Source organism: Ixodes scapularis, unplaced genomic scaffold, assembly GCF_016920785.2.
Source record: "Ixodes scapularis isolate PalLabHiFi unplaced genomic scaffold, ASM1692078v2 PGA_scaffold12__126_contigs__length_90152505, whole genome shotgun sequence".
NCBI lineage: Eukaryota > Metazoa > Arthropoda > Arachnida > Ixodida > Ixodidae > Ixodes > Ixodes scapularis.
This window is the reverse complement of record NW_024609838.1, coordinates 30,624,328-30,651,648: the sequence shown is the minus strand read 5'-3', so window position 1 is coordinate 30,651,648 and position 27,321 is coordinate 30,624,328. Positions and strand designations below refer to the sequence as shown.

The window sequence follows — 27,321 nt, the reverse complement described above, 5'->3', positions numbered from 1 at the left end:
TCATATTTATAATGTATTTGGAATACCTTTCGCGCGTATTTCGAGTGCGGCCAAAATAATACAGAATAAATACAAAATGAATATTCGTATTCAATATATTTCAACTTCGTTTGAAGTACGGTATCGTTTTGCTAAGGGATCCTCTTATCTCCTTATGTGTGTTGTCGTTGGAAGGCGACCATAAAATATCTTTATTCAAGGGGGAGGCTCGGGGCAATGTTAATGATCGCTATTTTGCCTTAAGATTGGTTCAACAGATTATTCATACACAGCTGAACTATTTAGTAACCCAATGAAGGACAAAACATTTTTGGGAATTCTCGCGTAGTTATTGAATTTTTAGTTTTGATCCTCATCGCTCTTTCCAGCAGCAGGGCTCTTTTAGCAACGCTGAAAAGGTGACAACAGATGTTTTATTTTGACAGTAAAGCGTTTTTTCTCAACGGGTTCGCAAGGCATTCTGATTGTGAGAAATGCATGTTCTGGAAGCTTACCGAAGGCAAGACTGTACATACATGCTTTTTTTTTTTTTATTATTTTAGACTACCTGCTCGACATGGAAGTTTTGCAACATGCGACTTCATGCCATTGTTAAGCGCGGGGAAAGGCGAATGTCGGTTTGTATAATTAGGTTCCGTTTTTATTAAGAACCCTTTTTGAATTTAGAGATAATAATTAGCATGTTGAGAACAGTAAAAACAAAGTATTTTAAAGATGTAGTTAGCTCTGGGTAGCTTAAAAAATCCTAAACGCAGATCTTTCCAGGAGGACAACCGGACACTCCGTCTGAGCAGCATGTTCCGTTGGTGTACGGACTGCACCTGTACGCTCCGTACTGGTTCACGCAGCAGCTGTTGCTGCCACAAATCATCCAGGTGGGACAGGGAACGCTCGGCGCTGAAACGACATAAACGAGATAGGCCGACGTTCAGGTTTTGGCAAGATTCAACATTAACTTAATTCTGACAAATATTCGACAAAACTTCGTCAGGCCGCGGCCGCGGGATCAAGCGGCCGTGGACAGGCGTCCATACGCAAGTTACAACGGCAACCTTCAATGCGGAAGCGCTTCTTTAAATCATCGAATCACCACATCAGATTGAACATGCGCATGCGAATAATGATGAGGTACACGTGGCACCTTCACCTCTCCTTATCGCACGCATGCGCAGGATGCGCAACGAGGCGCTCAAAGGTTGCGCCGCAGTCTTCCCAATGCCTCGCAAGAGGAAGGAGCGAACGGAGGGGGAGATGGCTGGGCAGAAGTGGTGGCGTTCTGGGTATGATCTTGTTCGGCGTGCCAAGGAGACGCCGGAGGATGTTAGGTTAAAGATAAAAAAAGCAACGCGGGCTCGGTTTTATTGTGAGTAACTTGCGTTAACTGGTCGATTATACAGGAGTTAAGTATTTAGGAGTCCTGCTTATTAATTAAGGTGTTTTCTTTTGGTTAGGAAAGTTTATCTTTCCAGAGTTGCGTCGGCATTGTGTTTTTTTAGCTTTCTACGTTTGGGTCGGCGGGGCCAGAGCGGCCGCGACGCGGGAGCGGTCCCCCGCCGGTCGTTAAGAAGCGTCTCGGGTTTCGGGGGTCTGCTCGGACCGGGACCGAAAGAGCCCGCGCTGGAAGATGCTTGTGGCTTATAGCCGAATGTGCGTGTATGCAGAGGGTTTTGCCGCTTTGTATAAAATTGTCGCTTTTTGCCCGATGCAATAACTTAGCGGTTGGCGCCAGTCAGGCTGGGAAAATTGCAGAGAACAACTCTACAAGGAGTTTGGGTTTGGCGGTTGGGACGCTAAAATGACAGCTCGCCGACCATTCGAGAACAGTGTACCACGTGTGAGTGGCGGAATTTGAAGTGATTGGTCGGTTCCTGAAGGGAACGGAGGCCCCTACGGGCCTACAAAAGGAGCGCGGAGAGGATTTTGAGGGATTCGGACTTTGGATTTGATGGAGAGAAATTGGGGACGGGGGTCGAGACCTTAGACGAGGCGGGATGATTTCCCAAGTTGGGACTTGTAACTAGGGTGTAAATAAATGCACATAGTCCTCTACAAGCAGTGAGTCGACCCGTCACTACAGCGACGTTCGTGCCACCACGCTCCAGACCATCGAAGCGGAACCTGCCTCCCACACCACCGGGAGGAACAACTTTAACTGGCGCAGTCGACAGGATGGTGGCGCGATTTCCGGTGAGACGACGTGGCGGCGACCTGCGGGCAAGTACGTGAGCTTCGGCTCAACGGTGGACGAGGCAGCATCCCTGTGAGAAGCCTCGTGGGCTCCGGCCCGAAGTGACCAAGACGGCATCTACGTGAGAGGTCTTGGGTGTTTCGACCCGACGTCAACGGTGGACGAGGCAACATCCACGTGAGAAGCCTCGTGGGCTCCGGCCCGAAGTGACCAGGACGACATCCACGTGAGAGGTCCTGGTGGGTTTCGACCCGAAGAGAAGAAGGCGACATCCCCGTGAGAGGCCTCGTGGGTTTCGACCCGATGTGAACAAGGCGACATCCTCGTGAGAGGCCTTGTGGGTTACGACCCGAAGAGAACGAGTGGACGGAGCAACATACACGCGAGAAGCTTCGTGGGTTACGGCCCAAAATACAGCGACGACGCAGCATCGTCTTCGTGAGAGGTTGCGTGGTGTTGCGACCTGAAGAGCGGACCAGCCGGGCCCGAACCCAAGACCGACTCCGGTGGGTGACGTCCAGCGACACCGGAGAGTCATCGACTCAGGAGCGGCGCGCTGACACAGGTGGGACTCATTTCTGTTTCCTCCGAGTTTCGCATGTCAGTGGTGTCGCGGTCGACGACTAAAGGAGCTCGAGTTATAATGAGCGAGAACGGGGATTAGAGCCCGGCGATGTTGGACGACATATTAAAAGGGGGAGGGAGTGAAAGAGAGAACGCTCTCCAGCTAAAAATTGCATCTTTAAGACTCAAACTCAGGATAGCCAAATTTTACGCTAATCAGGACGAGGAGAATTGGCGCCGCGGTGGGAAAGATGAGGGCCAGGTTGGAGCGAACGGAAAATCTGAGGCGGTCGTCAAGACGGGCGAACAACACCTAGTGGAATGGGAAAGTCTCCTGCTGCCGTGGACGACACGCCCGGAACAGGTGAACATCGAGGCCCGCTGCGAAAGCGTGAGCGATGGTGACAGCGGTGAAGGGAGTGAGGGCGATAACGCGTTTGAGCTAAAAATTGCAGCTCTAAAAGCCAGGCTCGAGATCGCCCAATTTAATCTGAAGCAGGCAGAAGAGAAGTCGCGCCGCGGTAGGAAAGACGAGGGCCGGGTCGGAGCGGGCGGCGCATCCAATGCGGTTGTCAAAACGGACAACGGACAGTCCAAACCCACCGAGAAGATAGACGCGGACAGCGATGACTGCGGCGACATCGAGGTCGAGCCGGCGGTCCGGACGGGCAAGGGACACCAGAAGCCCACCGGGAAAACGGACGACGACGACGGGTTACCCGAAATCTTGTACGAGCGGCAGAAGCTTGAAAATCCGGAGGAAGACCGCGAGGAGAACGCATACGGCGATGACTGCGGCGGCCGCGAGGTGAAGCCCGTTAATAGGAGAGCTGACGCGGACGAGGCAGATGCACCCGCCGGTGATCCGGTGACGCAAGGAGGCGAGAGCGAGAGCGGGAGCGATGGTGACGGCGGCGACGAGGGGACGAACCCGGTTGGCGACATCGAGCGCCGGGATCCAGGGAACCCCGGCGCACCGGTCACCGCAGCACTGGGCAGGCAAGGGCCGTCCCAGGCTGGGAGGAAACGGCTGCGCAAGAAGCGCATCGCCAGGTCGGAGTCGGCGGTCAACAAGGACTCCGGGTCCAACCCTGCATCGGCTCCGGGCTACGACAAGGACGGTCATGAAGAGGATGTGAACGACGGCGAGAGGACGGCGAAGAGAGCCTTGATTCCTCCGATCCAGGCGTCGAGACGGAAGCTCCGACTGCGGAGAGGCGCCGACTTCGGGACCAGGGCCGTGTCGTCGCCGAAGGTCAGGCCGGTGGTGCATCGCAGGGCGACGCCCAGGGACAAGGTTGCGTCGCGCTACTCCAGAAGGGGGAGTCTGGACGCAAAGTGCTGCGGGGGCGAAAAAAGCCAAATGAACACGGAGGAGACGAGGAAGCCACACCGGTCGGTGCCCAGAGCTCGCACGCGTGAACAGCAGACTTCAGGTTTGGGCTCGGGATCGGCGGGTGTTGCGGAAGCGACTGACTGCGAGCCGCCCCAGGTAGTCCTCAGAACGTCTTTAACGGCGACGAGATGGACGACCAAACGGCCACGATTAGGGGGGTAGCTAGCCAGGCTACTAGGTTTTTATTTCACTTTTAGTCTACATTTATGTCACGGCCCCCCTGATTCATTGTTCTTTTGGCCTTCGGTTGGCCCCTCGGTATATTATATTCTACGAAATATATATTTTTTGTGTTCGGTTTTTATTCTCTGCGGGGAAGTTTGAGTGTCCCCACGTAATTGAAACGTGTTTGGTAGCTTTAGCGTTGGTAAGCATGTTGCGGCTAGACCTGCAGGCATGATTAGGGCGTGGTCATTATGCCACAGTTTTGAGAGCTCCCACCACTGATTTTGCGGGACCCTGGAATGTACAGGAGTGGGTCCAACTTGTGTGTGATCGTGAGTGGCAGTTTGACTTTGAACATTACAGCTATCACGGCAATTTTTCTTTTGTGTGCCCATTCTGGTGTGTGTTGGACGTTTTGCCTGCGGCAGCCGTTTTAGTGTTTCTGGTTTTGGAATTGTAACCATTTTCTTATTTTTATCGGTGCCGTTTGATTGTGTTCACATTTACGTATGATCAGTTGGTGAACTTTTAGAGCGTGATGTTGACGTTGTTGCTTTTGGTTAACTGTGGGCCAAGTAGTTGGTTCGAATATTTGCCAGTGCGATATTCGGGGAAGGAATTTATGTTGCGCTTACATCAAGTGTCAACGCAACAGTCTTGGTGGGGAGGAGTTAAGTATTTAGGAGTCCTGCTTATTAATTAAGGTGTTTTCTTTTGGTTAGGAAAGTTTATCTTTCCAGAGTTGCGTCGGCATTGTGTTTTTTTAGCTTTCTACGTTTGGGTCGGCGGGGCCAGAGCGGCCGCGACGCGGGAGCGGTCCCCCCGCCGGTCGTTAAGAAGCGTCTCGGGTTTCGGGGGTCTGCTCGGACCGGGACCGAAAGAGCCCGCGCTGGAAGATGCTTGTGGCTTATAGCCGAATGTGCGTGTATGCAGAGGGTTTTGCCGCTTTGTATAAAATTGTCGCTTTTTGCCCGATGCAATAACTTAGCGGTTGGCGCCAGTCAGGCTGGGAAAATTGCAGAGAACAACTCTACAAGGAGTTTAGGTTTGGCGGTTGGGACGCTAAAATGACAGCTCGCCGACCATTCGAGAACAGTGTACCACGTGTGAGTGGCGGAATTTGAAGTGATTGGTCGGTTCCTGAAGGGAAAGGAGGCCCCTACGGGCCTACAAAAGGAGCGCGGAGAGGATTTTGAGGGATTCGGACTTTGGATTTGATGGAGAGAAATTGGGGACGGGGGTCGAGGCCTTAGACGAGGCGGGATGATTTCCCAAGTTGGGACTTGTAACTAGAGTGTAAATAAATGCACATAGTCCTCTACAAGCAGTGAGTCGACCCGTCACTCAGCGACGTTCGTGCCACCACGCTCCAGACCATCGAAGCGGAACCTGCCTCCCACACCACCGGGAGGAACAACTTTAACTACAGGTGTTGCCCAGAGGCTAAAATGGCTACGTTGCGCATTGGTTTTGGAGTTTTAACCATTGTTCTAATAGCCTTTTCAAAATAAAGTGATACCGTATGGCAACCCTCCTTCCTTTTTTCGGTTTCGCAACAGCCGCTATGTTCGAGGCTTTGGCGAGTTCCTCGACAGGGGGGGGCAATATATGTATTTCCTCAAATGGTCTACACAGGTTGAGCGTGTTGGTTATTAATTTACGATAAGGAAAAAGGAACATTTAAGACAAACAGACAAGACAGGCTTCGTCTGTTTGTCTTAACTGTTCCTCTTTCTTTATCGTAAATTTACACAGAGATGGTGCTCTTTAGTTGTGTAGAGGGTCGTTGCCCTTGTATGTCTAAGCCCGTTTTAACTTTCATGATTAGAACTGGAGTCACCGAGAAGCCGGCGAGAAAGTTGAAGAACAAATTAAGAGGCAAGAAGAAGGAGCATAATAAACAAAGCTCAGCGTTTCTTAAATTGTCTGCAATGAAATCCAAGACCCGTAGAAACACCTTTCTTCGTCAGATGAAACACAGTTCTCGCGTAGATAAAAACATGAGCTGCTGAGAGATGTTTTGTTATAATCGAACAGCTACCGAAACTACCTTATCCTTCGGTCAACGTGGAAGTGTTAAAACGAAGAATATATTCAACATGTAGGAGAAGTGTCTGCTCCAACCGAAGTTTCATACAAAGCGGCGTTGTCAATCCAACGAAATGAAGTTGAATCCAATCAAACCAATCATTTAGAAGAAAAAAAATACTTTTAGTTTACTTTTTCTGCAGTACAAATAGCGGACCAATCACGGCGAACAGCAGAAAAATCCCAGCGAATGACGAAACTCAAAATACAAATAGGCCAAAAAAAAAAAAAGGATTGCGATGATTTCATTATTGCGCCCATACTGTTTTTTTTTTTTTTTCGTTTTCACTGTTTTGTTTCAGCGTTTTGATTCATGTTTGTAGCTAAAGAACACTCTGTCTCGTTTTGCTTGCGTGTTCTGCACTCTAGTCATATTGTATGGGAGTTCACCTCCCGGCAGAACACGACAGAACAAGTCACGGTGAACAATGCCAGTCTCCCACCGAATGACCAAGCTCGGAATATAATTAGCCAAAAAAGATAATGTTTGTTGGGCAATAGATCCGTTCCAAAGTCTATTGAGCAACATTGGCAGCCGCCACTGCTTAGACTAGGTGGCGCAAGCTACCGACCCTTTACAAAGGATATATCCATTAAAGGGTAACTGCAAAGAAAAAAAAGTTTTTTTTTAAACAGCCTAATTGGGACAAGCATGTCACAAAACAAATGTTCCGCGAAAAAAAATATTTTTTTCATCAATATTTACGCCACAGGACGTAATTTAGTAGAGTCAGAATTTCTCCACATTTGAAACTCCCGCGCTTTCGACCCCCGCGGAAGAGGAGTACGCCCCGCCCCTCACTCTCCTCGCGTTGCGGAGTTGAACCAGTTGAACGACGCAGCGTCTCGACTTCCGGCAAGATCTGGCAACCACGCCAGGCTGTGGTATTTTTTTGGTTTGACGCGGTTTACGAGCACATGTAGCGAAGACGTGACGGGAGAAGTGCCCCTGTGATGTTCCCGGAAGATGGAAAGTATCGTTCGTAATCGTCGTGCGCGCTTTCAAAGCGAAGGGAGTCACAGAATCCACGAGTGCGCAACCACGAGCCAAGGTTCACGACAGCGCTGCGTTGGTTTCGGCGATCTCGTTCCGTTTGGTGCAACACGGCGATGAGACAGAGCTGAAACGTTTGTGGTGTGTGTAATGCGGTGCTAACACGGAGCGCAAATTGGTTGTTGTGGGGTTGACGTTCAACCAGTTAAGTCCCGTCGTCGTCAGCTGATCCAGTCAAACTGGTCCGGGAGGACGCTGGGAGCGTTCTTAAAAGTAAATCTGCCTTGCTCTGTTTCAAAATGTGGAAGTTTCCCGACGCATTCCGTGAGTAAAAAGCTGCGGGCGTTTTCAACAAAATTACTACGTTTTAATTGAACAATGGACTCCGCATTGTTGTCCTAAATCTGCCGTTTTTATGCTTCGTGTTGGACTGCGTTTGCACAGCGACGTGTTGCATCGTGCGGTGTGAATAAATTTGGGCACGATTTCGTACCTGCCTACAGATGCATGAACTGAGACCATTTTTATGTAGTGGACATAGTGCTTTTTTTTATTTTCTGTCTAGTCGCGGACGTTAGGTGCACACGGGGCGAATCTCGACGGCCTCCAGAGCGATATGACGAGAACGTAACTGGACACGTTTGTCGCTACGCGAACGCCCGATTGCCTCCACCCAAATAGCATTCCTTTCGGGGCGACATGGCTGCTGGAAGGCTCACTGTCGGGATCACGCATCTAACATCTCCGAAAAGTCAGCATTTGCACGCACAAACAAGCAAAAAAAAAAGCACGCTAAGCAAGCAAAGAGGAAAACGAAAGAACCGCGCTATGAAAGCCAAAACCCCGCGTCGCTTCCTATCACTAACACCTGTGACAGCTGCTAAACACTAGGGATGTCGCGAACCACCCTAGGTTCGATTTCGAAAGGTTTCGATATTTGCGAAGCGAACTGAGGTTCGATTTCAAAAAATTTCGATATTTTCGTATTCACCGAGGTTCGATTTCGAAAAATTCGCAACTTTTGTCCACAGCGGAGTTTCGAATTCGAAAATTTCGAAGCTTTCACGGTTTCTAAAATTTCGAATTCGAATATTTCGAATATATTTTTACTTCAGGTTCGATAAATTCGAAGATTTCGAAATTCTCTGTAAAAAAAGTTCGAAAACTTCGAACGCTTCGAATTTTTGTAGACATAAAGTTCGAACAATTCGAAGATTTCGAATTTCTTTTGGCATAAAGTTCGAAAAGTTCGAAAGTTTCGATTCTCTTTTACCGCTAAATTCAAAAAAAAAAAAAAAAAAAAAAAAACTTCGAGGATTTTGAATTTTTTTCTAATCCAAGTTTTCAAAGTTTGAAGTCCGATTTTCAAGTTTTTCTACAGTTTCAGTTTCAAATAACGTTTTCACGACTCACTGGTTTTCACAAAATCAAGTTTAGAAAAGTTAGGGTGTGATATCTAGATTCTGCGAAGTTGGTCAGGCAATTAAATGAAACACGAGTGTCCCGGACGTGCTAGAATATTTGCCAGTGCAGAAATGTGACCGCCAGCCCCGGGGGGGGGGGGGGGGGGGGAGGGGGGGGGTCTTTAACCTGCATCACGCAGTAGTGATTGCACGAACACACTGTTTTACGAGACTCATCCAGTTCGAAACGGCCAGGGGCGAGCAGGAGGTTGAGGCTCAGAAAAACCTGGAAGCGACCTGGCAAACTACCTCGCCACCCCTTGCACGCTGGTAGTAATCCGATCCGGTGAAGTTTATAATTGTCCTGGAGGTTTATTTTCTGGGACGGAGGAATCGCCTCGCAAAAAGCACAAAAGCCGACACAACTCGAGGTCGAGGAGCGTTCTACCATACAAGTGGCGTCGGAAGAGGAAAAACGGGGGGAAAGAGGGTAGCGGGGGGGGGCTTCAGCCTTTTTTTCTCCCTTGCAGGTATTTCGGACTGTTAAAGAAAACTAGGGATGTCGCGAACCACCCCAGGTTCGATTTCGAAAGGTTTCGATATTTGCGAAGCGAACTGAGGTTCGATTTCGAAAAATTTCGATATTTTCGTACCGACCCAGGTTCGAATTCGAAAAATTCGCAACTTTCGATCTCAGTGGAGTTTCGAATTCGAAAAGTTCGCAGCTTTCTCGGTTTCTAAAATTTCGGATTCGAATATTTCGAATATTTTTTTACTTCAGGTTCGATAAATTCGAAGATTTCGAAATTCTTTGGAAATTAAATTCGAAAACTTCGAACGCTTCGAATTTTTATAGACATGAAGTTCGAACAATTCGAAGATTTCGAATTTCTTTCTGCATAAAGTTCGAAAAGTTCGAAGGTTTCGATTCTCTTTTGACGCTAAATTCGAAAAAAAAAAACAAAAAAACTCGAAGATTTTGAATTTTTTTCTAGTCCAAGTTTTCAAAGTTCGAAGTCCGGTTTTCAAGTTCCTCCACAGTTTCAGTTTCAAATAACGTTTTCACGACTCACTGGTTTTCACAAAATCAAGTTTAGAAAAGTTAGGGTGTGATATCTAGATTCTGCGAAGTTGGTCAGGCAATTAAATGGGACGACGAGTGTCCCGGATGGTGCTGGAATATTTGGCAGTGCAGAGTGACGTGTGACCATAGATCAGTAATTGTGACCGCCAGCCCGGGGGGGGGGGGGGGGGGGGGGGGGGACTTTAACCTGCATCACGCAGTAGTGATCACACGAACAGACTGTTTTACGATACTCATCGAGTTCGAAACGGCCAGGGGCAAGCAGTTGCTTGAGGCTCAGAAAAACCTTGTAGCGACCTGGCAACTACCTCGCCACCCCCTGCACGCTGGTAGTAATCCGATCGAAGTCCGCCCGAATGACGCTGGCATATAGTAAGTTAAGTTTGTAATTGTTCTGGAGGTTTATTTTCAAGAACGGAGCATTCGCCTCGCAAAAAGCCGACACAACTCGAGGTCGAGGAGCGTTTTACCATACAAGTGGCGTCGGAAGAGGAAAAACGGGGGAAAGAGGGTAGCGGGGGGGGGGGGGGGGGGGGGGGTTCGGTTTCCTTCCCCCCTTCCAGATATTTCGGACTGTTAAAGAAAACAATACGGGGAAAGAGGGCGTGGTCGAGCTAATTTTAATTTGAAATTATTTATGCATATGTATAGCTACTGTCGCTCTTCACTGCATAAAAGATTGCGTAGATGGTCATTGTTAGAAACTCGTTGTCAGAAGGCACTACTCGTCACATGCTTAGTGGTTCGGAAGTTCAAAGCTATGTCTTTTCAACCTAAATACCTGTGCCAACAGTAAAAAAAAAAAAAATAAATAAATGCGGGGATAAAAAGCTGGAAAAAAAACTATCAAGAATTCACCGGAAGTGTTGTATTCTTGCATATTCAGAGGTTAAAAACTTCGAAACAAGTTTCATTTACCAAAATGTGTACGGGCTAAAAGAAATACTTCACAGGAACGTGAAGCGAAAAAAAAAAGTTTTCTTTTAATGACGTGCTGAACTTGAACACTATTAGAAATCTTCTCCTATGAGTTAATTACGTGAAAAAAACAATAAATACATTATTTTGCATTCTGCACATGGCAATGATATGTACTGTCCGTGGTGTTAATTTAAATGCGATACCTCAAACAACTTAGACGAAAATAAATATCAAGTTTAGGGCATAATTGCATGTAGATACATGTTTGGACATTTCTTCAAAACTCACGTTGAATAACAATAATCACATCTTAAGACGGCACTTACCTAGGCTATACATAGATCATTCTTAAAGAAGTATAACATCTCTACCATAAATAGCTTCGGCTACAGCGCGCTTCAAATCTGGCACAAACGATAATCGTCAAAAACCCGTCGTCCTTCCTCGCCCCTTCGGGAATTTATTTCTTTAAAACTAAGCATGCCAGAACATTGAAACAAACGGCATTTTCTTTCGTAAGGAACGCAGCACCGCGTGTAAAAGTTCGAGAAGAAAAAAATTACGAATGTACCTCGCTACTTGAATTCAAATGAAACCGTCCGGCGGTCTTTCGAAGTTCGACGAACGTCGAACTTTTACCCTAAAAGTTCGAAGTTCGTCGAACTTCTGACTTTTCAGGATTCGAAAGTTCGAAACTTTTCGAATTCCCTTGATAAATAAGTTCGAAAGTTCGAAATTCATCGAATTTTTTGGTCAGTCAAGTTCGAAAGTTCGACAAGCATCGAACTTTGCAGCGCAATAAGTTCGAAAGTTCGAAAAAGATCGAATTTTTTAGCGTAATAAGTTCGACGGTTCGAAAAGCGTCGAACTTTTTAACTTAGCAAGTTCGAAAATTCGACTTCCGTCGAATTTTACGATGTAGACAATTCGAAAAATCGAAATCTTTCGAATCTTTCGAACCGCTTGATTCGATCATCGAAACTTCGATTCGAAAAAAGTTCGCGGCATCCCTACTAAACACACACTACTTCACTTCAAGAAGTCTCACTCAAGCACCTGGGTCAGCACGAAACGACGAAACACTGATCACTTCGGCGAAACGATTAGTCGAGGTAGGCGAGACAGGCGGGAGCAGAGTTCGGCGGCCATGAAAGATTGCGAAGCTTTTGTTAGTATGAATCCAAACGGAAGTGCCCGTCTTGTAAACCTTTTGTAAAGAATAATAACTCTCATCACATGGGTTATTCTTTAAACGTAAAAATATGCCGCTCAAAAGGAAATTGCAACGAATAACAAAGGTTTAACAACCAAGATCTAAGCTGTCAATCAAACTCTTAGCCAATGAGAACCTTTTGGGATTGACGTCACATAATCACAACTTCGTGGCGCGCGATTTAAAACGGGCGAAATAGCCGCAAACTAAAATCAGTCTCACGCAATAAATATTGCTGTAAAAAATGTTTTTTCTCGCGGAAAAATTGTTTTTTGACATGCTTGTCCCAATTAGGCTATTTAAAAAAAAAACTTTTTTTTCTTTGCAGTTACCCTTTAACATCCATCCATTAATCCATGGACACGCATCGTGTGATTGGATCCGAGCCCCCGCCGAACGCTAACGAAGCCCCTGTGTCCAATACATGCTCAGAGTACGCGATCAAGCAATGGCGGACAGACGGTGGCGCGGACTTTTGGAAAGGGTCTATTAGCACGACGTTTAATTTTCTCATTTTCTCTGCACCCATCGCATTTTTAAAGTCTAATCGTAATATAAGCTTCGTCACTCACTTTTGTCCTTCAATTCTTCGCCGTTATTGGCCATCTCCGTGTTTGGATGTATCCGTGCTCACAAGGAAAGTGAACTCACAGACATTTCTTAGAGCGTGCTTCGAGTTCCAGTGTGTTTCATTCCGCATTCAAAGCGTTTTCTTTTTTTAGATTCCTTTGTTATAATAAACTGCATACGTCAACTTACTGGTGTCGATGTTTGGCACGGGTTTTTTGAAGCTTCGGTACTTGGCAGCCATTGGCTTGACAGTCTCGTCCTTCTTGCAGGTCTTCTCTGCGTCGTTGCACTTGAAACCCTGAGGACAGCAACGCTCATTGTCGCAGCATTGGGCACGCTCGTAAGGGCAGCAGGCGTAGCGGCCGTCCTCATTTTGGCAGCAGCTGGAGCCGTAGTGACAGCTCGTTCCGTCCGGACAGTTCTCGAACTTAACTGCATGTGAAGAAACGATGCGTGGGCTGTACTACTATGTAAGGTGACTGGAACCCGTCTTTGACAGTTGCGTTTAGTGTCCCATACCGCTCACACATCGAGTATGGTCCTAAAATGGCAACAAATTACGTCATAGGAGCCGCGGCGTGTCATGTTGTCGGATGTCGCGATTCTAGAGGTTCGTCATAGAAGTTTCGGCAGAACGTACGAGAGAATGCGAGTATCGCCGGCGTCGCCACGTTCCAACTCATGGATGCCGAAGCTACCGTGAACTGTCAAGTTGCTGGAGAGCGAGCTGCAGTGGAACAGGCGTCTGCCACATCTACCTTCGCTGCTGTACCTCCCCCAGGATCGAACAGGAAGATGCATGACACTTTGACGTCATCAGGTGGAAATTGAGGGACCACACATTAGAACGTGGCAAGTACGCTACTCGGAAACGCGATGGTTGTAAGCTGTGGCGCCATCTTCCGATAGACGTAGCGCGCAGACGACGCACTATGTTGTCGGTTTGCTGCGCCTGTCGAGAGATGGCGCCACAGTTTACAACCCTCTCTAGTTCGGTAATCTGGGAACACGCCGCCGTTGAACCTGGTAAGTTTGTGGGTCTCATTTTTCGCAGGAACAGAACTACGCTTCAAAATATCATGAGGTAAAAAAAAAAAAAAAGAATGACCGCCTAAATGCGCAGTCTGTGAAAGTTCGAACTTCCTCTGTGCAGGCACCAATTACTCCTGTTCATTTTACAGCCCTTCAATTCATTCCGGCCTCTCTATGAGCGAGGAGATCGAACTATAGGGGGCGCCATGTCCAGCTGCGTCAAAGCACAAACCAATCATCTTTGTGGACCTTCTCCTTATCGGTGTAGCTCTCAATTCAGCATTTAATAGCCATAGTATGCCAATACTTTTGTAAGAGAGCAACGAGTAATTGAAGTAATTTCTTGTATTCCAATTAAAATAAATATTACAATTGAAACCATCTAATGTAGCAATCACACAGTTGTCTAACAAAAGCAATATAGATTACAAGTAACTTGTTAAGTGTAACAAAATCCAGGCCAATCTCACGAGTGGAACTTTCGACCGCGAACCTTTGACGCCTCAAGACAACCGATATATCCTGCCAGTACTCCGTCCGCTCCCCCAACCCCAGCCGCCTTTTAGCTACCTCCAAGATAGCAAAACATTAGCGCTGAATTTTCGGCGTAACCAAAAGAAGGCCAGGAGGCGGGCTTCAGATTAGACGCGAGTGCGGCGCCAGCGCTGGACCGGGACTCCTGCTTTCAGTGATTGGAACACGAGTCTCGGCCGAAAGCTGTCGCAGCACTCGTGAGCGTTCAGTTGACGCAGCATTCTCACTGGAACTCGGGTGGGCCGTCTTTAGGTGATGCCGAAACTTCAGGCACTAGTGATTTGCTATCTACGAGATGTTGCCTCTACCGGCATCCGACAAACCCTGAGGATGGCGTTTGGTAAACGGCAGATGACAGTCCGATGTATACTACCTCCTAAGAAAGCTGCAGCGTCTACTTTCCCGCAAAGTACTTGAAAAACCGATCGCGCCAACCTACGGAGGCAGCTCGCCCAAGGACAACGCCAAATTTATATTTAGACATGCAACAACAACAACAACAAAAAAACTGTTTAGAAGGTAACGCTGAGCATGGTGCTTTTTTTACAGCGGAGTTGTTAAGGGCTATAGGTTCCCCAGGATCGTGTCCGTGTATGTCGACACAAACCTACCTGGACAGCTACCGCCATCTATAAGCGACGGCGGCAAGCACACAACCAGTATGGTTTCTGCCGTCGCTCGTAGATGGCGTCAACCTTTCCAGCTATAATAGAAGAATGGATAGTTGGGCGCGTTGGTGGGAATTCATCCTAGGAAACAGCGCGAAAAACAGACGACGACGAAGAAGAAGCACACAGTATCGAGTACAGCACCGCTGGTCTTCCTTCTTCACGAGAGTGGAAAGGCTGAACGATTTTTTGTATGCCTTCTGGTTTTATTAAGTGCTTTGCGGGTACGTGGATGCTCCAGCTTTCTTAAAGGCCGACGACCAGACTCGAGATTCTGCAAGGCAGAAGATCCTCCTTACCATAGGGGAGGAGGGAACAGGCAATGGTGAACAGGGTAAAAGGGGGAAAGGAGGAAGCGGGGGGAAAGAGGAAAGCGCGAACTGGTCGTCGGTCTTGAAGCCGAGGGCACACTGCTTATACAACATACAAAAGAAAGTCTCCATACAGAATCGAACGCGAGTCACCGCGGGATCTCCACGATTCGAATGCCGCATCGTGACGAGTTCAAGGAGAAACTTGGCACGGGGCATTCTAACCACGGATAGTGCGGTGAGTCTTGTTTGCAGACCCTCTTTTGTATGATGTATGTGCAGTGCAACTCCGGCCTTAGAGTTTAGAAGGGGCCATTACGCAGTCATGGGCCAGAAAACAAGCAGGCTGCTTGGTCACCATGGTCACCGGACTAAGCGCGGTGTTAAGGCGAATTCCTCTTGTCGTTTTGGAGCGCGCCGGGATCGACTTTTCTGGAATGCGCCTATTTCACTGGGCGATAGGGATCGAGACGGACGTTTTCCACACGTCGTTTTGGATCAGTTCCCACTCCAGATCTCGATCCGGATTCGGGAAAATTCGCTGCGCCGATTTCGACGTATTCGACGGAGGCCAGCCTGCAGCCAGACCTCGGCGAGCACACGGGACTTCCTTTCTCGCCGGGCATCTTGTCTTTTCGAAGAATTCGCAATGGCAGCTCGCGAAGTGCCGCCCGATTTATTGCTGCTGCTGCTTGATTACACACCGTCGTCAACTTGCTCGAGCAGCCCCTCCAGCGTCAGCGGCTCGAGTAGTGGCGACGACGATCGAGATTGCTTGTGTGTCGTGCATGAATTCGACTACCTTTTCGGACCTCCGGAGAAGAGGACAAACATGCATGGGGCGTACTTCCCCCCCGACACCGTTCACGAATATTTTGATGAAGAGGCAAATGGGCGATGGTGGTGCACATCGCTTATCGACACTCATCTTTCACGTCATGATTAACTTCGTTCATGCGTTGAACAAGGAGTTTTTAAAAAAGGACTGCGAAAACATGTGCTTCGAGATCCGGGACAGCGGGAGGGGGATTCCCGGGAAGGTGAATGACGGGAAGGCATCCGCCGATCCAGGGGAGGGATCATGTTCCAATGGGTATCAGGAAGCGGAGCGACTGCGTTCGAATCGCGTGCTCTATCTCGGATCTGGTCTGCTGATCCGGCGCGCTCAAAAACGACCAGTGGAATTCGCCATTAGTTTGATTCGTACCTGTCTTTGCCCTGTTGGACTTGGTTGGCATCCCAAGGCTCTTCGGAATTGCCGGGTCCTTCTGGAGCTCGCTAAGGCCCCGAACGTGGGCGGTGTGAGAACCCTTGAGCCTGCAGATGTTGTATTTCAAGTCGCAAACGTAATCCGTGTCGCAGCAGAAGGTATTGCCTAAGCAACAAGTGCCGTTCTGGTACCGGCAGCAGTAGTAAAACTCGAAACCTTCGTTGGTTCTGCAGCATTTGGTGCCCTTCTCGCAGTACTGGTGATTATGGCACATCACTGTGCTGGCTGCATTGAAAAGAAGGAGAAAAAACGAGCATTAATCCTCTCTCTCTCACTTTCATTATCTCTGTTCTTGATTTGTCTTTTATGCAATGTAATTTACGGTTCGCCGGTGTATTAGAGAGCCCAGATTTAAGAGAGGGATCAACCTAAACCATAGGAGAGCGCCTGCCCTTAAAATGGCAAACGGAAGCGCTCCCATATTGGGCACAATAAACATTGGTGCTGCCAGATCCTTCCAACAGTAAAGCTGTACGATACAAGCAAACATGTACAAGTTACTAAAAGAAAAGTAATTAAGCGAAGTTATTGAGTATTGACGTCAAAGGTAATTTGAGTAGAGTAGATATTACTCAAATGGAAGGTAATTGAGAAAAGGTACAAATTACCGTAAAACAGTAGCGAATTACTTTTGAAGTTACTTTTCTTTGTTTTTTATGGTAAAAAGAAAGTACATAGGTTTTGACCCGTTAGTGCAATTTTGCCAGCCAAATATGAATCGGCTTGTTTTTTCACAGAACTGCTTTAATAGCTGGTTCTGCTCGTGCGTGCCTAATTGTTTTGTACTTTCTGGTTTGTTTGGTCAATGATGTACTACGAATGTATTATTTCTAAATTGAGGTTTAGCACTGCCTGAGCTTGATTTTTTAGAACGTTTTTGCTTCTTTACAGCGTTGCGTAAAGTGCATCGAAAATGTACTTGAACTGAAGTACAAAGTAAATGAGAGGTTATGTAATTCAAGTGAATTAGTAAGTACAGCGGGTACAATATACTTAAAGTAACGTACTACAAATACAATGTCTTTAAAGGTAAAATACAAGTACTTTTAACAGAATCTTTCATGATGCCCTTTTATTTCCTATACAGTGTTTTTTTTTAACTGGTATGCAATGCTCTAGGGGTAATCGGAGGTGCATCTGTTTTTTACGGGAATGGCAGCAAATACTGTATAAATTCAAGTCGCCACAGAGTAGTTGTTTTACTCTCGCTGACGAGCTATTTGACGCAATCAACTTATAAGGCGCTTATTTGTGTCGGTCTTATAGCCGCTTTAGTTAACTCAGAGAAATGACGAGATGACGTCTCGAAAGAGCGCGTTTTCACACGATGATACGCCAATTTTCGTTTTCAAATTCTTCGAATGTACATTGAAGTCGGGAGTTTTGCTTTCCTCGGAAAGTACGAGTACGTGCTCAGAGAATGTACTTCAAGTAAGGTACAAGTTTTGTAAACAGTAGTGTTTTGAGTACCATGTACTTAGAGCAATTCCCAACACTGCTACATTATTCTTTTTGATATAAAAACGTTGGGGGAATTACTAAGGTTTTTCGAACGATCTTCGAACCTTTGAATATCTTCATATTCTGAGTTTTGGGAGGAAAGGCAACGCAAAAGGTCGCCTTTTAATTGCCCTTTAGCACGCGATTCTTCGAGAACATCACAAACTACGGGAGCACCAGATGAGCTTCAGAGCAGGTGCTTCATTTTGTTGCCTCCTTTGAGTGAGGATGCGGTGTATGCACTTCCTGTAGTGAGCGAAAGTTTCTACGTGGGTTAGAAGCGGGGACCAGCCCTTTCTTCAAACGAGTTAAGTCTCCTGGAGCTTCGGGACACAAAGAAATGCCAGTCTTCGGTGCCAATCCCACAGCTACTCGGGCTCTCTTGCGTCGTGTCTGTACATTCCCCGCAGCAGTGTTGTTGCAGTGGGGGGCTCGTAAAAGTTTTGAGGGGTTTCGGACTCTCCAAACCATTTTCTCCCCCCCCCCCCCCCCCTTTTCTACGCCACATGCTTCACCCTCTTTGCAAATCGCAGCTGATCTTGTATCATCTCGCCTCGTTTGTGCAGGAATGTTTGTTGATAGGCAAAACAACCACTAAAATTTGGAAGTAATTTGTAATTTGAGTAGAAGTTACTCAGAAAAAGTAATTAAAGTAAACTAATAATTACCGAAATAAAAATGTAATTGAAAGTTGCGAAACTACTCTGAAAAGTAGTTGAACTACAGTAACTTGAGTAGAGTAGTTGAACTGGTGTTGTAGGTGCGCTGCATAATGCAAGTGAGCAGAGTAAATGGTATTCTTCCATAGTCACTTACAGAGTGAGAACGGCAGAGGGTGCCTTTTGAACGCCAGGCCTCTAGCACGCAGTCCATGACTTCCACCGCGCTTTGGCTGCGCTCGAGGTGCACCAGACGCCGAAACGTTGTTCAGGGTAGGAAGCTCTCACTGAAGGCGGAACAACTGAAGCTCCTCTCCGCCCTTCTCACTTCGTCAGTGACAATAGTAAAGTATTCTACTCAGTTACGGAACTCCCGCAGTGTGGGGTGTCCCCCGATCCCGCTCAAGCCCACAAACAGTCGTTAGAAGCGCCATCTATAGAATACTGCATTCTTCGGAGAGGCCATACGGTGAAGCGCCATCTAGACGCTGCTCTTCAAAACCTGTCTTTCCCATTGAGTACAGTATGTAGCAACCGTCCCCGAATAACGGGAGGTAAATCTATGGGTAGTTCCTTAAACGAAAACTTAAGAGAATCTGCATTAAAAACAAACAAACAAAAAACACTCTTTATTTCTTTTTTTACGATCACGAATATCAAATTTATACTTCAGTCCGATGCACCAATTAGCCACAACGTAACTTCGAAAACAGCGCTGAAGCCTTTTCTTCCCGGCGCGTTTGGTGGGAGGAGATAATCGTGACGTATTGTACGGAGATCTCAACATTTCCGCGCATTCCGCAAGCCTCACCCGAGCAGTCAAAAAAGATGGACGCGTTCTCTCCCAAGCAGCAAGCGCATGGCAGTTGAACCTCTTTGTATGACGACACAGACAGCGATTCTGTTTTTCCCCTGTCAATTGATACGTACGCGTAAAATGGTATTGGAATTCACGGGACGAAAATACGCTAGGATTCACCTCTAACTCGTTTTTATTATTTTTTTTTTCAAAATTTGTTTTTGTTTTCTTTGAACTGAGTTTATCCGTACGTTGCACGCTGTCTACTACAAGATCGTTCCTCGTTAAGAACTTGCAGACGCACTCGAACCCAATGCAGTGCTCCTAACTATACACCAACTCAACTCTCCTACGTCACGCCGCGGTGGTGGCGCGCCGGACGCACTTCCGGTCTGTGGCGGTGGGCAGAAGTCGCGGTGCCAGACATGCATTCCTGTGTTCCCTTGGAAGAAACGAGACAAAAAACCTGCTTTCTCGTCAAAATGCTGCGACGGTGGTTGTACCAAGAGAGTCTGGAAAGGTTTGAAGATCAGTTTTCATGTGTTTTTGCCCCCTCCGTTCGTCCGAGAACGTGGATAGTAGCCGTGAAAAGGGCAAACTAGACGCTGTCGAACTACAATCGCGTGCGCGGGCAACACTTTGTGGTCGCCAGATGTATTTGCTTTGTTCCAACATAAACAAGAAAAAACCGCCAAGTTGTCCGAACCACCCACGGGTTCAGTCCGTCTTCAAATTCACACGGCCGCCTGATCGTTCAAACTTTCGTCTGCTCTTTCAAACGTCTGCTTTTTGTCGTCTGCTCGTTCAAACAAAAGCGGCCCGTAGACCAAACTTTGACCCGGTGATTGCAATAAGAAGTAATTGCAGACCTCAAAAGACTTAAGTAGGCTCGGTGTAAAAAGAAGATACAAGATGTTGATCATTGGTACCGGTGGTCATCACCGACTTGTTACGCTTGGTCTGTTCCCGCTTCCGATTTTCAGTATCGACGTCGATCATCGCCGCTACCTTCTACACTTTTGCAACACGAGCGACGTCGCTACCGAAAATAGCTGGAAGAATTTCATCATGGTTTTGGCGTCCATTCTGCGGCGTTCATGCGAATGAATCGCCGCACGTCAAATTATTTACGGAAAGTTTAGCGGCGTAACGAGCCTTGATAATTTCGCTTAAGCGATTAAAGTGGTAAGACATTGCGATGAGGACGTAGAATCGACAACTCCAACGCGAAAAAAAGTAGGCAAACTCACACAGACTCCGACAACGTGACATTCGAGTGGTTTGTTGACGCGGGACGCGGTGCTTCTTGCCCGTACCCCATTACGCATGCGTTCGAACTGTCGTTTGCAATTTCAAACTTGGCTGCTTTTTGTCGTCAGCTCGTCCAAACGACAGCGGCCCGGAAACCAAACGTTGACCCGGTAATTGCGATAAGAACTAAGTGCAGGCCTCAAAACACTTTTGAAGGTTGGTTGGGGTAAGTAGGCTAAGTGTAAACAGATACAAGCAGATGTTTATCATTATTGTTACCAGTGGCCATCACCGACTTGTAATGCCCGATTCTACTTGCGGTTTTCAGTATCGACGTCCACCATCTCAGCTACGGTCCGCGCTTTTGAAGTCCGAGCGACGTCGCGACTGTAAATAGCGAGCAGAATCTCATCGTGGGAGTCAGGCTTTAGCGCCCATTCTGCGGCGTCTAAGTGAAATGAATCGGCGCACGTCACATTATTCACGCAAAGTTTTGCCTCGTTAGTTTTGCTGAAGCCGCTCAAATAGTCAGACATTGTTAGGAGGACGTAGCATCAACAATTCCAACGCGAAAAAGGGCACGGGGACTCCCACCGATGCCGACAACAACGCAATTCAATGGTTTGTTTATGGGCGACGGCAGGCTTCTTGCCCACCATCCACCGCGCATGCGCGGTGCCGGTGGCGTCCGCTAGGGGCGCTCCGGTTTGTTTGTAAACATGAATTGGTGTATACAACGTTTCACCTTACGATAGTCCACCGCAGACCCTATACGAGCCATCGCGGCCAATCCAGCGAATGCAGCGAATGTACCACGTATCCCAGCAACTCCAGCAGACGTGTCACGTGACAACGTGCCTCGCGCGTCGCTGTGTCCCTCCCGAAGGTCACGTAACACTAGCACTGCATCGTGTTGGCTTCGTTGGCTCGCAGCATTCCGCTGCGGTCTATCGTAGGGTGAAGAAATAACATATACCATATCGAACAGTTTGATTACAAGTAGAACTGAAGATCTCGTACGGTCGTCACAATCTGCGTTTCCGCTGGGGATCTCGGTGGCATGTTGATACCTAACCATGGCCAAGGTCCCGAGGTCTCCGACGCAGGCTCCGGTGGACAGATGGCACAGGTGTCCCTGGGGACAGCAGTGCAACTTGTCGCCGCAAGGGACCGCATTGCTGTAGGGACAGCAGGCGTAGCGGCCGTCGCCGACGTCGCCGCAAGTCTGACCCTCGGGGCAGATGCCGCCGTCCGGACACATTGCACTCGGCTCTGGACGAGCAGTGAATTCAATTTCAATCTATGTTTACTTCTAGAGTACAAAAGGAGGGAGACAGGGGACAGGGGAAAAAGCTACAATAGAGAGTTGTAGTAGATCGTTTTTCTCCTCCGCTACGATATCCCCGAAGAAAACGCCGCAGCTGCGCATGCGCGCCGCTAGCCTTGTCTGCATAGTTCAAGGTCTTGTGGCGGATTATGGAGCTCTATCCGGGTGCTTAGCGGGCTGCAGAAACGCTCTACTACAATTCCCTATTAATTCAGCTCTGACAGGTCGGATGCCCCCAACACTTGCCCGCTTGGTGGGCACAACATGTGATAACACATTTCATCAGGAATTAACGAGTTATATAAGGGACACACAATGCGTGGTAAGAGAAAAAGATTGGTATAACGCGTTCTTGTTTGTAAGCTCGACATGAACACTTTGATCGTCCTAAAAGTTCAAGGGGATGGGTAGCGTGCACTGAGGCATCTGCAGCCCGTAGTTTTTTTCTAGGACGCGGCACTCTCCAGGACCCGGCATAATACTCTTTTCAATTAGATTATCACTTCGTTGTCACGGATGATTTCTAAATTAAAAAAAATATTGCAGAAATTGTAGCAAGTGTATAATTGTAATATTTGTTCTCGTGACTTTATATTTATAGCAGAGGGGTTGTGCGAGTAATATAAAGCATTGGCTACGACGCGAATCACCTTTTTCTCAAACAAAACCGATTTATTTATGTTTATACAAGCTGCATAATTTCCCAGACTATATGACGTCTGTTGCAGTCACGTCTGTTGCACGGATGCTTTGGCATCTGGAAATAAAGTCTAGTCTCTACTGCCTAATTCTCTGATTTAGGGAATTAGTTTGCTAATCATAGTAATTACCACACCAAACACGTAAGCTGTAATTCAAGTGGCACGTGACGAATCGTTCGTAGCAAATTTTTGTTATTCAGTTGAAATAAGCAAAATTTCACTGTCAAATAGCAAAAGTCAGAACTCAACTATAGAACACGAAGCCATCTCACGAAATAAGGTAGTGAATACTATACCATTGGCTTTCACAGCCAGTGTGAGGGCCGCGAGGTAGACCACCCCGACCAAGAGAACCTGTGAACAGATCGTGATAGCATTTTTGTTCGTTTGTCTTTTACTAGCAGGATCTCTGACAGCTTAACAGACGCAGAACATGGTGAGACCCGTGAATGTTGTTATCGTTCCGTTTTGCGGCATTAGGGACTTTTAGGGAACCGTCTTCGCAGATCCGATACGGTACGATGGGCCTTCCGGTACGAACTGCGCATGTGCAACTGCAGAAGACTCCCACATGCGCAGTTTCTACCGGAGGGCCCTTCGTACCGTATCGGATGTGCAAAAACGGTTTTCTGAAATTCCCTTTTAACTGAGAAGAACACCGGAAAGCGTATAATCAGGAAAACGTTTCATCAGGAAAACTTATCATCGAGAAAACGTATAATCGGGAAGCAAGAAGTGCGAGTATAATTGGCCTCGTCTGGCGTTTCTTAAGATGTCAGGGACTAAGCATTCACCAACACCCTCCGTTTGTTATTTTTAATAGCTTAGTATAGAACGCAACGCGGTGAGCCCGACACGGTTAAGCCGTAAGCCAAACTCCACCGATTGTATCGTTTCGTTTCTTGGCTGTCTGCTACTAAACCAGCTCCGCTTCAAAGAATCGGTACTTTATTCCTCGAATGTGTTATGGGCGCCGCCATCTTGTTTCGCGGTGCAGGGCGGGTGCAATTGGCGGTGGTTGCGATTCGAGCTATTTGAGGAGCGAAAGTTCGGCTCCTTCTTGAACATGGGGTTGCGATGATGACAGAACGCTGAGCTGTTATTGGCTGATTGAAAAAAAGATATAGTGGGTATACCTCAAGGCATCTAGCATTAAGGTTCACCCACTATCCTTTCCATCCAAGCCAATCAGAGCTCGGCGTTGCTCTGACGTCACCGAAACCCCTGCGCAAGAACCAGACGACTCACTCTCCGCATAGATACGGTGTCAGAAAGCTCAAGGGATATCTCTTTGTTATAACATTTCTGGCGGAAGGGATAAGCGTTTTCTGCGCTTCGAGATAAAGCTACAGATAACTGAGAACAACGATTTTGAGCAACAGGATGGTTGCGGTGACGTTCTTCTGAACGCTAGCTTATTTACTCATTGAGTGCCTCTTTCTGCTAACATTCTGGGCGTCTTTCGCACAGCTCTGAAGCTGACGTAAAAGTAAAGAGCATTTATCTAAGTTATAGCCTAATAATGAAATGTCGAATATATGTATATTGTTTCAACATTCATCTTCTCAGAAATATTATTAAAAAATACTTCCTAAGAGGCAAAGGTATTTTTATCGAGATAATAAATAAACACTTAAATCACGCGCCGGATTACAGCCGCCAATGCTGACTTTGTCTTCCCTTACTGATATACCGGACCACTGAAACTGGCGTTGACGAGCCTCTATAGAGGTCAATGCTGAGGACACAATAGAATCTAAAATTGCAATAACTTGGCCTGCTATGGTAATGATGAAGTGAAGTAAACGGAACCAGAGGAAACAAAAACTGAAGGTCGATCATGGCGGCGCCCAGGCACAGCGGCTTAGAAACGTCTATATTCCGGCTACGCCATTTAATAATCGACCTGTGTGTACCTGGCTGTGGCACAGAGCGCTATCTGCTGGTTCAAACTTTCACTCACTGGTAGGGTTTTACATTAACCCGAATATGCAGTTTCCGTCCCTTACTATTGTGTGACGGCTCCTTCTAAAAGACTACCTTCAAAACTCAACTCGTGCAATGAAGGCTGCACATGCATGACGCCCATTCATGTTGGCAAACTTTCATGTTCCACAATAACCAGTATTATCATCAAACGCAGCAAAAATCCAATTGTGCATCGACGAACGACTGCCGGCCCTTTTAACACTCGATACAAAAAGAGTGTAGCCATTGCACCCCTTGTCACGTATAAGAGACCCCAAAATTTCATTTCGACGTATAGCGCACTGACATCGAACCGACGGACCCATATTTTCCGAGAGGCCTCATGACGGTGGGAAATAACATATTAAACAAAAAAAATACGTATCAAAGTCTACAAGAAAAAAAGCATTACAATTTTGCAATAGGGCAAAGAAAAAAAAAACGATTACTTTTCTTGCAGTCAGTCACGCGTGCATTACCTGTTTTAATAACTTAGACAACTCGGCCATCAAGTCGCTCGTGAAAGTTGGTACCGTCGGCTCAACGCCAGCAAGCAGTACGCCGAACTGAAGTTTTTGAGTGTAATATATGTGACAAGGGATGTAAGGATATATCGTTGTTTTTTGTTTTGTTTTTTCTGTGTGAAGCTGCAAGCTCGAACGCTAAAAATATTTCAGGATGAGAGAACAAATAAATGCGGCAGCAAGCTAAAATATATAAAAAATAAATTAATGTACATTATTCCTTATTTTTATTCAGTATAAAACCAGTCAAGCACATCACGGTCACCTCCTCTTATATGTCGGTCTTCAAAATGGTCGTTCAGAGTTGCTCCTCATTTTGTTCGTTTATTAATTCCGGCGGACTGTATAAACAATAAAACGACGCCACGCTTACCATATTTCTTTTCACCATCGAAGATCTGGTTTGCCAGGACAAGGGGCGTGCAACGTCACCTTCTCCCAACGCCGGCCGCACGAATCACTGCACGAAAGCACCCGATGAGACTCGATCGTCTCTGCCTTTGTTAACCCTTGGCTATCGGCAACGATAGACTCATTGTCAATACCAGATAACGCAAGAAATATGCATGGCAGAATGGTGATAACGATGCCTTGTGTTGCCGCACTTCGAGGCCACTTCTATGCACGGGCGGAATGCGGAGTGCAAGTTCGTCTGCATCTTTTGCAGGGGTTGCGTTGACGTCATGATTGAAGGAAAGTGGGTAGACCTCAAACGAAGCTGCCTTGAGGTCTACCCCCTATCATTCAATCAGAGTCCAATCAGAGCTCGGCGTTCTGACGTCACCACAACCGCTTCAAACGAAGCAGACGAACTTGCCCTCCGCTTAGGATGCCGTAGTCACTTTACGGAGGCGCGTTCCAGGCACTCTAGAGTTGAGCACTTGGGAATGAACCCACCGGGGGTATTTGGCGATGCATCTCGAATGAAAGTGACGACATAAATGCACCACTACCACTTTCTTATCTATAAGAGGTATTACCTACACGCAGCCGACGCGACGAGTTGATGGGACCAATCGGGCGGCGTCAATAGCACACCATCATGGTGTTCGTCATCTATCTCTAGGTCTTCGATCATCACTGAACCAATCATGAACAAAAACCGGCCCAGTGACTTTCGCTTTCAACGTTGCTTGATTGGTATCATTAGCTCGTTGCGTTGGTGCGTCTGGACTTAAGCTGAAAACGAAGCCTAGATACAATGCCTTTGCACTGTGCCTTGTCCGCAGCCAGCATAGCAATAACACCGCGTGTCCGGACACCGCTGACTTTTGGACGCACCAACAAGCTCGCGCGAGTATAGTGGTTGGTAAGTGTAAGAGAGGTGAGCGATTCAACAGGGTATAGTACACACTTGGGCTAGTTGGTAATGCACCTAAAAAAAGAAAAAAAAAAACAGCAATAAACAACAACAACAAAAACGAGTCAAAGAAACTAGACAGAACAAGCAAGCTCGTTCTGTTCAGTTTCGTTGACTGGCCCTTCATTTTTTTCGGGCTGCTTTTATTCGAGATTCAAAAGGAAGACCGCCTGTTATCAGACGCGCTTAGTGTGGCATCACAGGACACACTTTGCCAGCATCTGCACTCACTGACAGCTTGAGAAACGCAGGGCGTGACCTTTTACGTGATTCGCTGTTCGCTGCAATCCACGAAGGAATCTCGGTGAATAAAAATGCCCAAAATATGTATAGTCCGGTTTGAATCGAATTTCCACTACGAAGGTTAAAAATGAGCAGTGCTATTCGATATGAGCCGGTATGGACCTCTTTCTTTGCAAATGCCACCAGGCGGTGCTCCTGTCTTTCACGTCCCAGCGAACTTCCGGTTCATAAAAACAATGAGCAAAGCCCACCTTAGTTCCGCTGCTTAAAAATTTGATGAAACATTCCTCCACCGATTATCCAGGTGGACGCCAAAAGAACCAGAAAGCTCCAGATCTGTTCAAACTTTCCGAATATTCTCGGAAAATCTTCGAAATAAAAGCCTGAAGCCAAACAACTGTTGTTCGCGCGCAGAGAGAAAGGTCCCACCCGAACCACGAGTTTCATAGGGTATGTATAATGCTCTTCTTTTATTTATATATTATATATTTTATTTCAAAACATACTTTATTATGATCCGCACGCCTCGATGGAATGTACGACGGTTTTCTTTTTTCTTGGTGATGTATTTTTTGTGCTGCATGGGGG

The 27,321-nt window shown here is 47.0% G+C and overlaps 1 protein-coding gene across 1 annotated transcript; it reads right to left on the bottom strand.

Moving 5' to 3' along the window:
- Positions 1 to 391: 391 nt before the first annotated feature.
- On the bottom strand, positions 392 to 25,639 carry LOC115327539 (progranulin). Its single transcript, XM_040207708.2, has 5 exons — positions 25,504 to 25,639; positions 21,631 to 21,882; positions 16,339 to 16,626; positions 12,776 to 13,018; positions 392 to 897 (listed from the first exon to the last, which is right to left on the bottom strand). The coding sequence occupies exons 2-5, from the start codon at positions 21,869 to 21,871 to the stop codon at positions 746 to 748; spliced, it is 924 nt and encodes a 307-aa protein (XP_040063642.1). The 5' UTR covers positions 21,872 to 21,882; positions 25,504 to 25,639; the 3' UTR covers positions 392 to 745.
- Between the last annotated feature and the right edge of the window lie 1,682 nt (positions 25,640 to 27,321).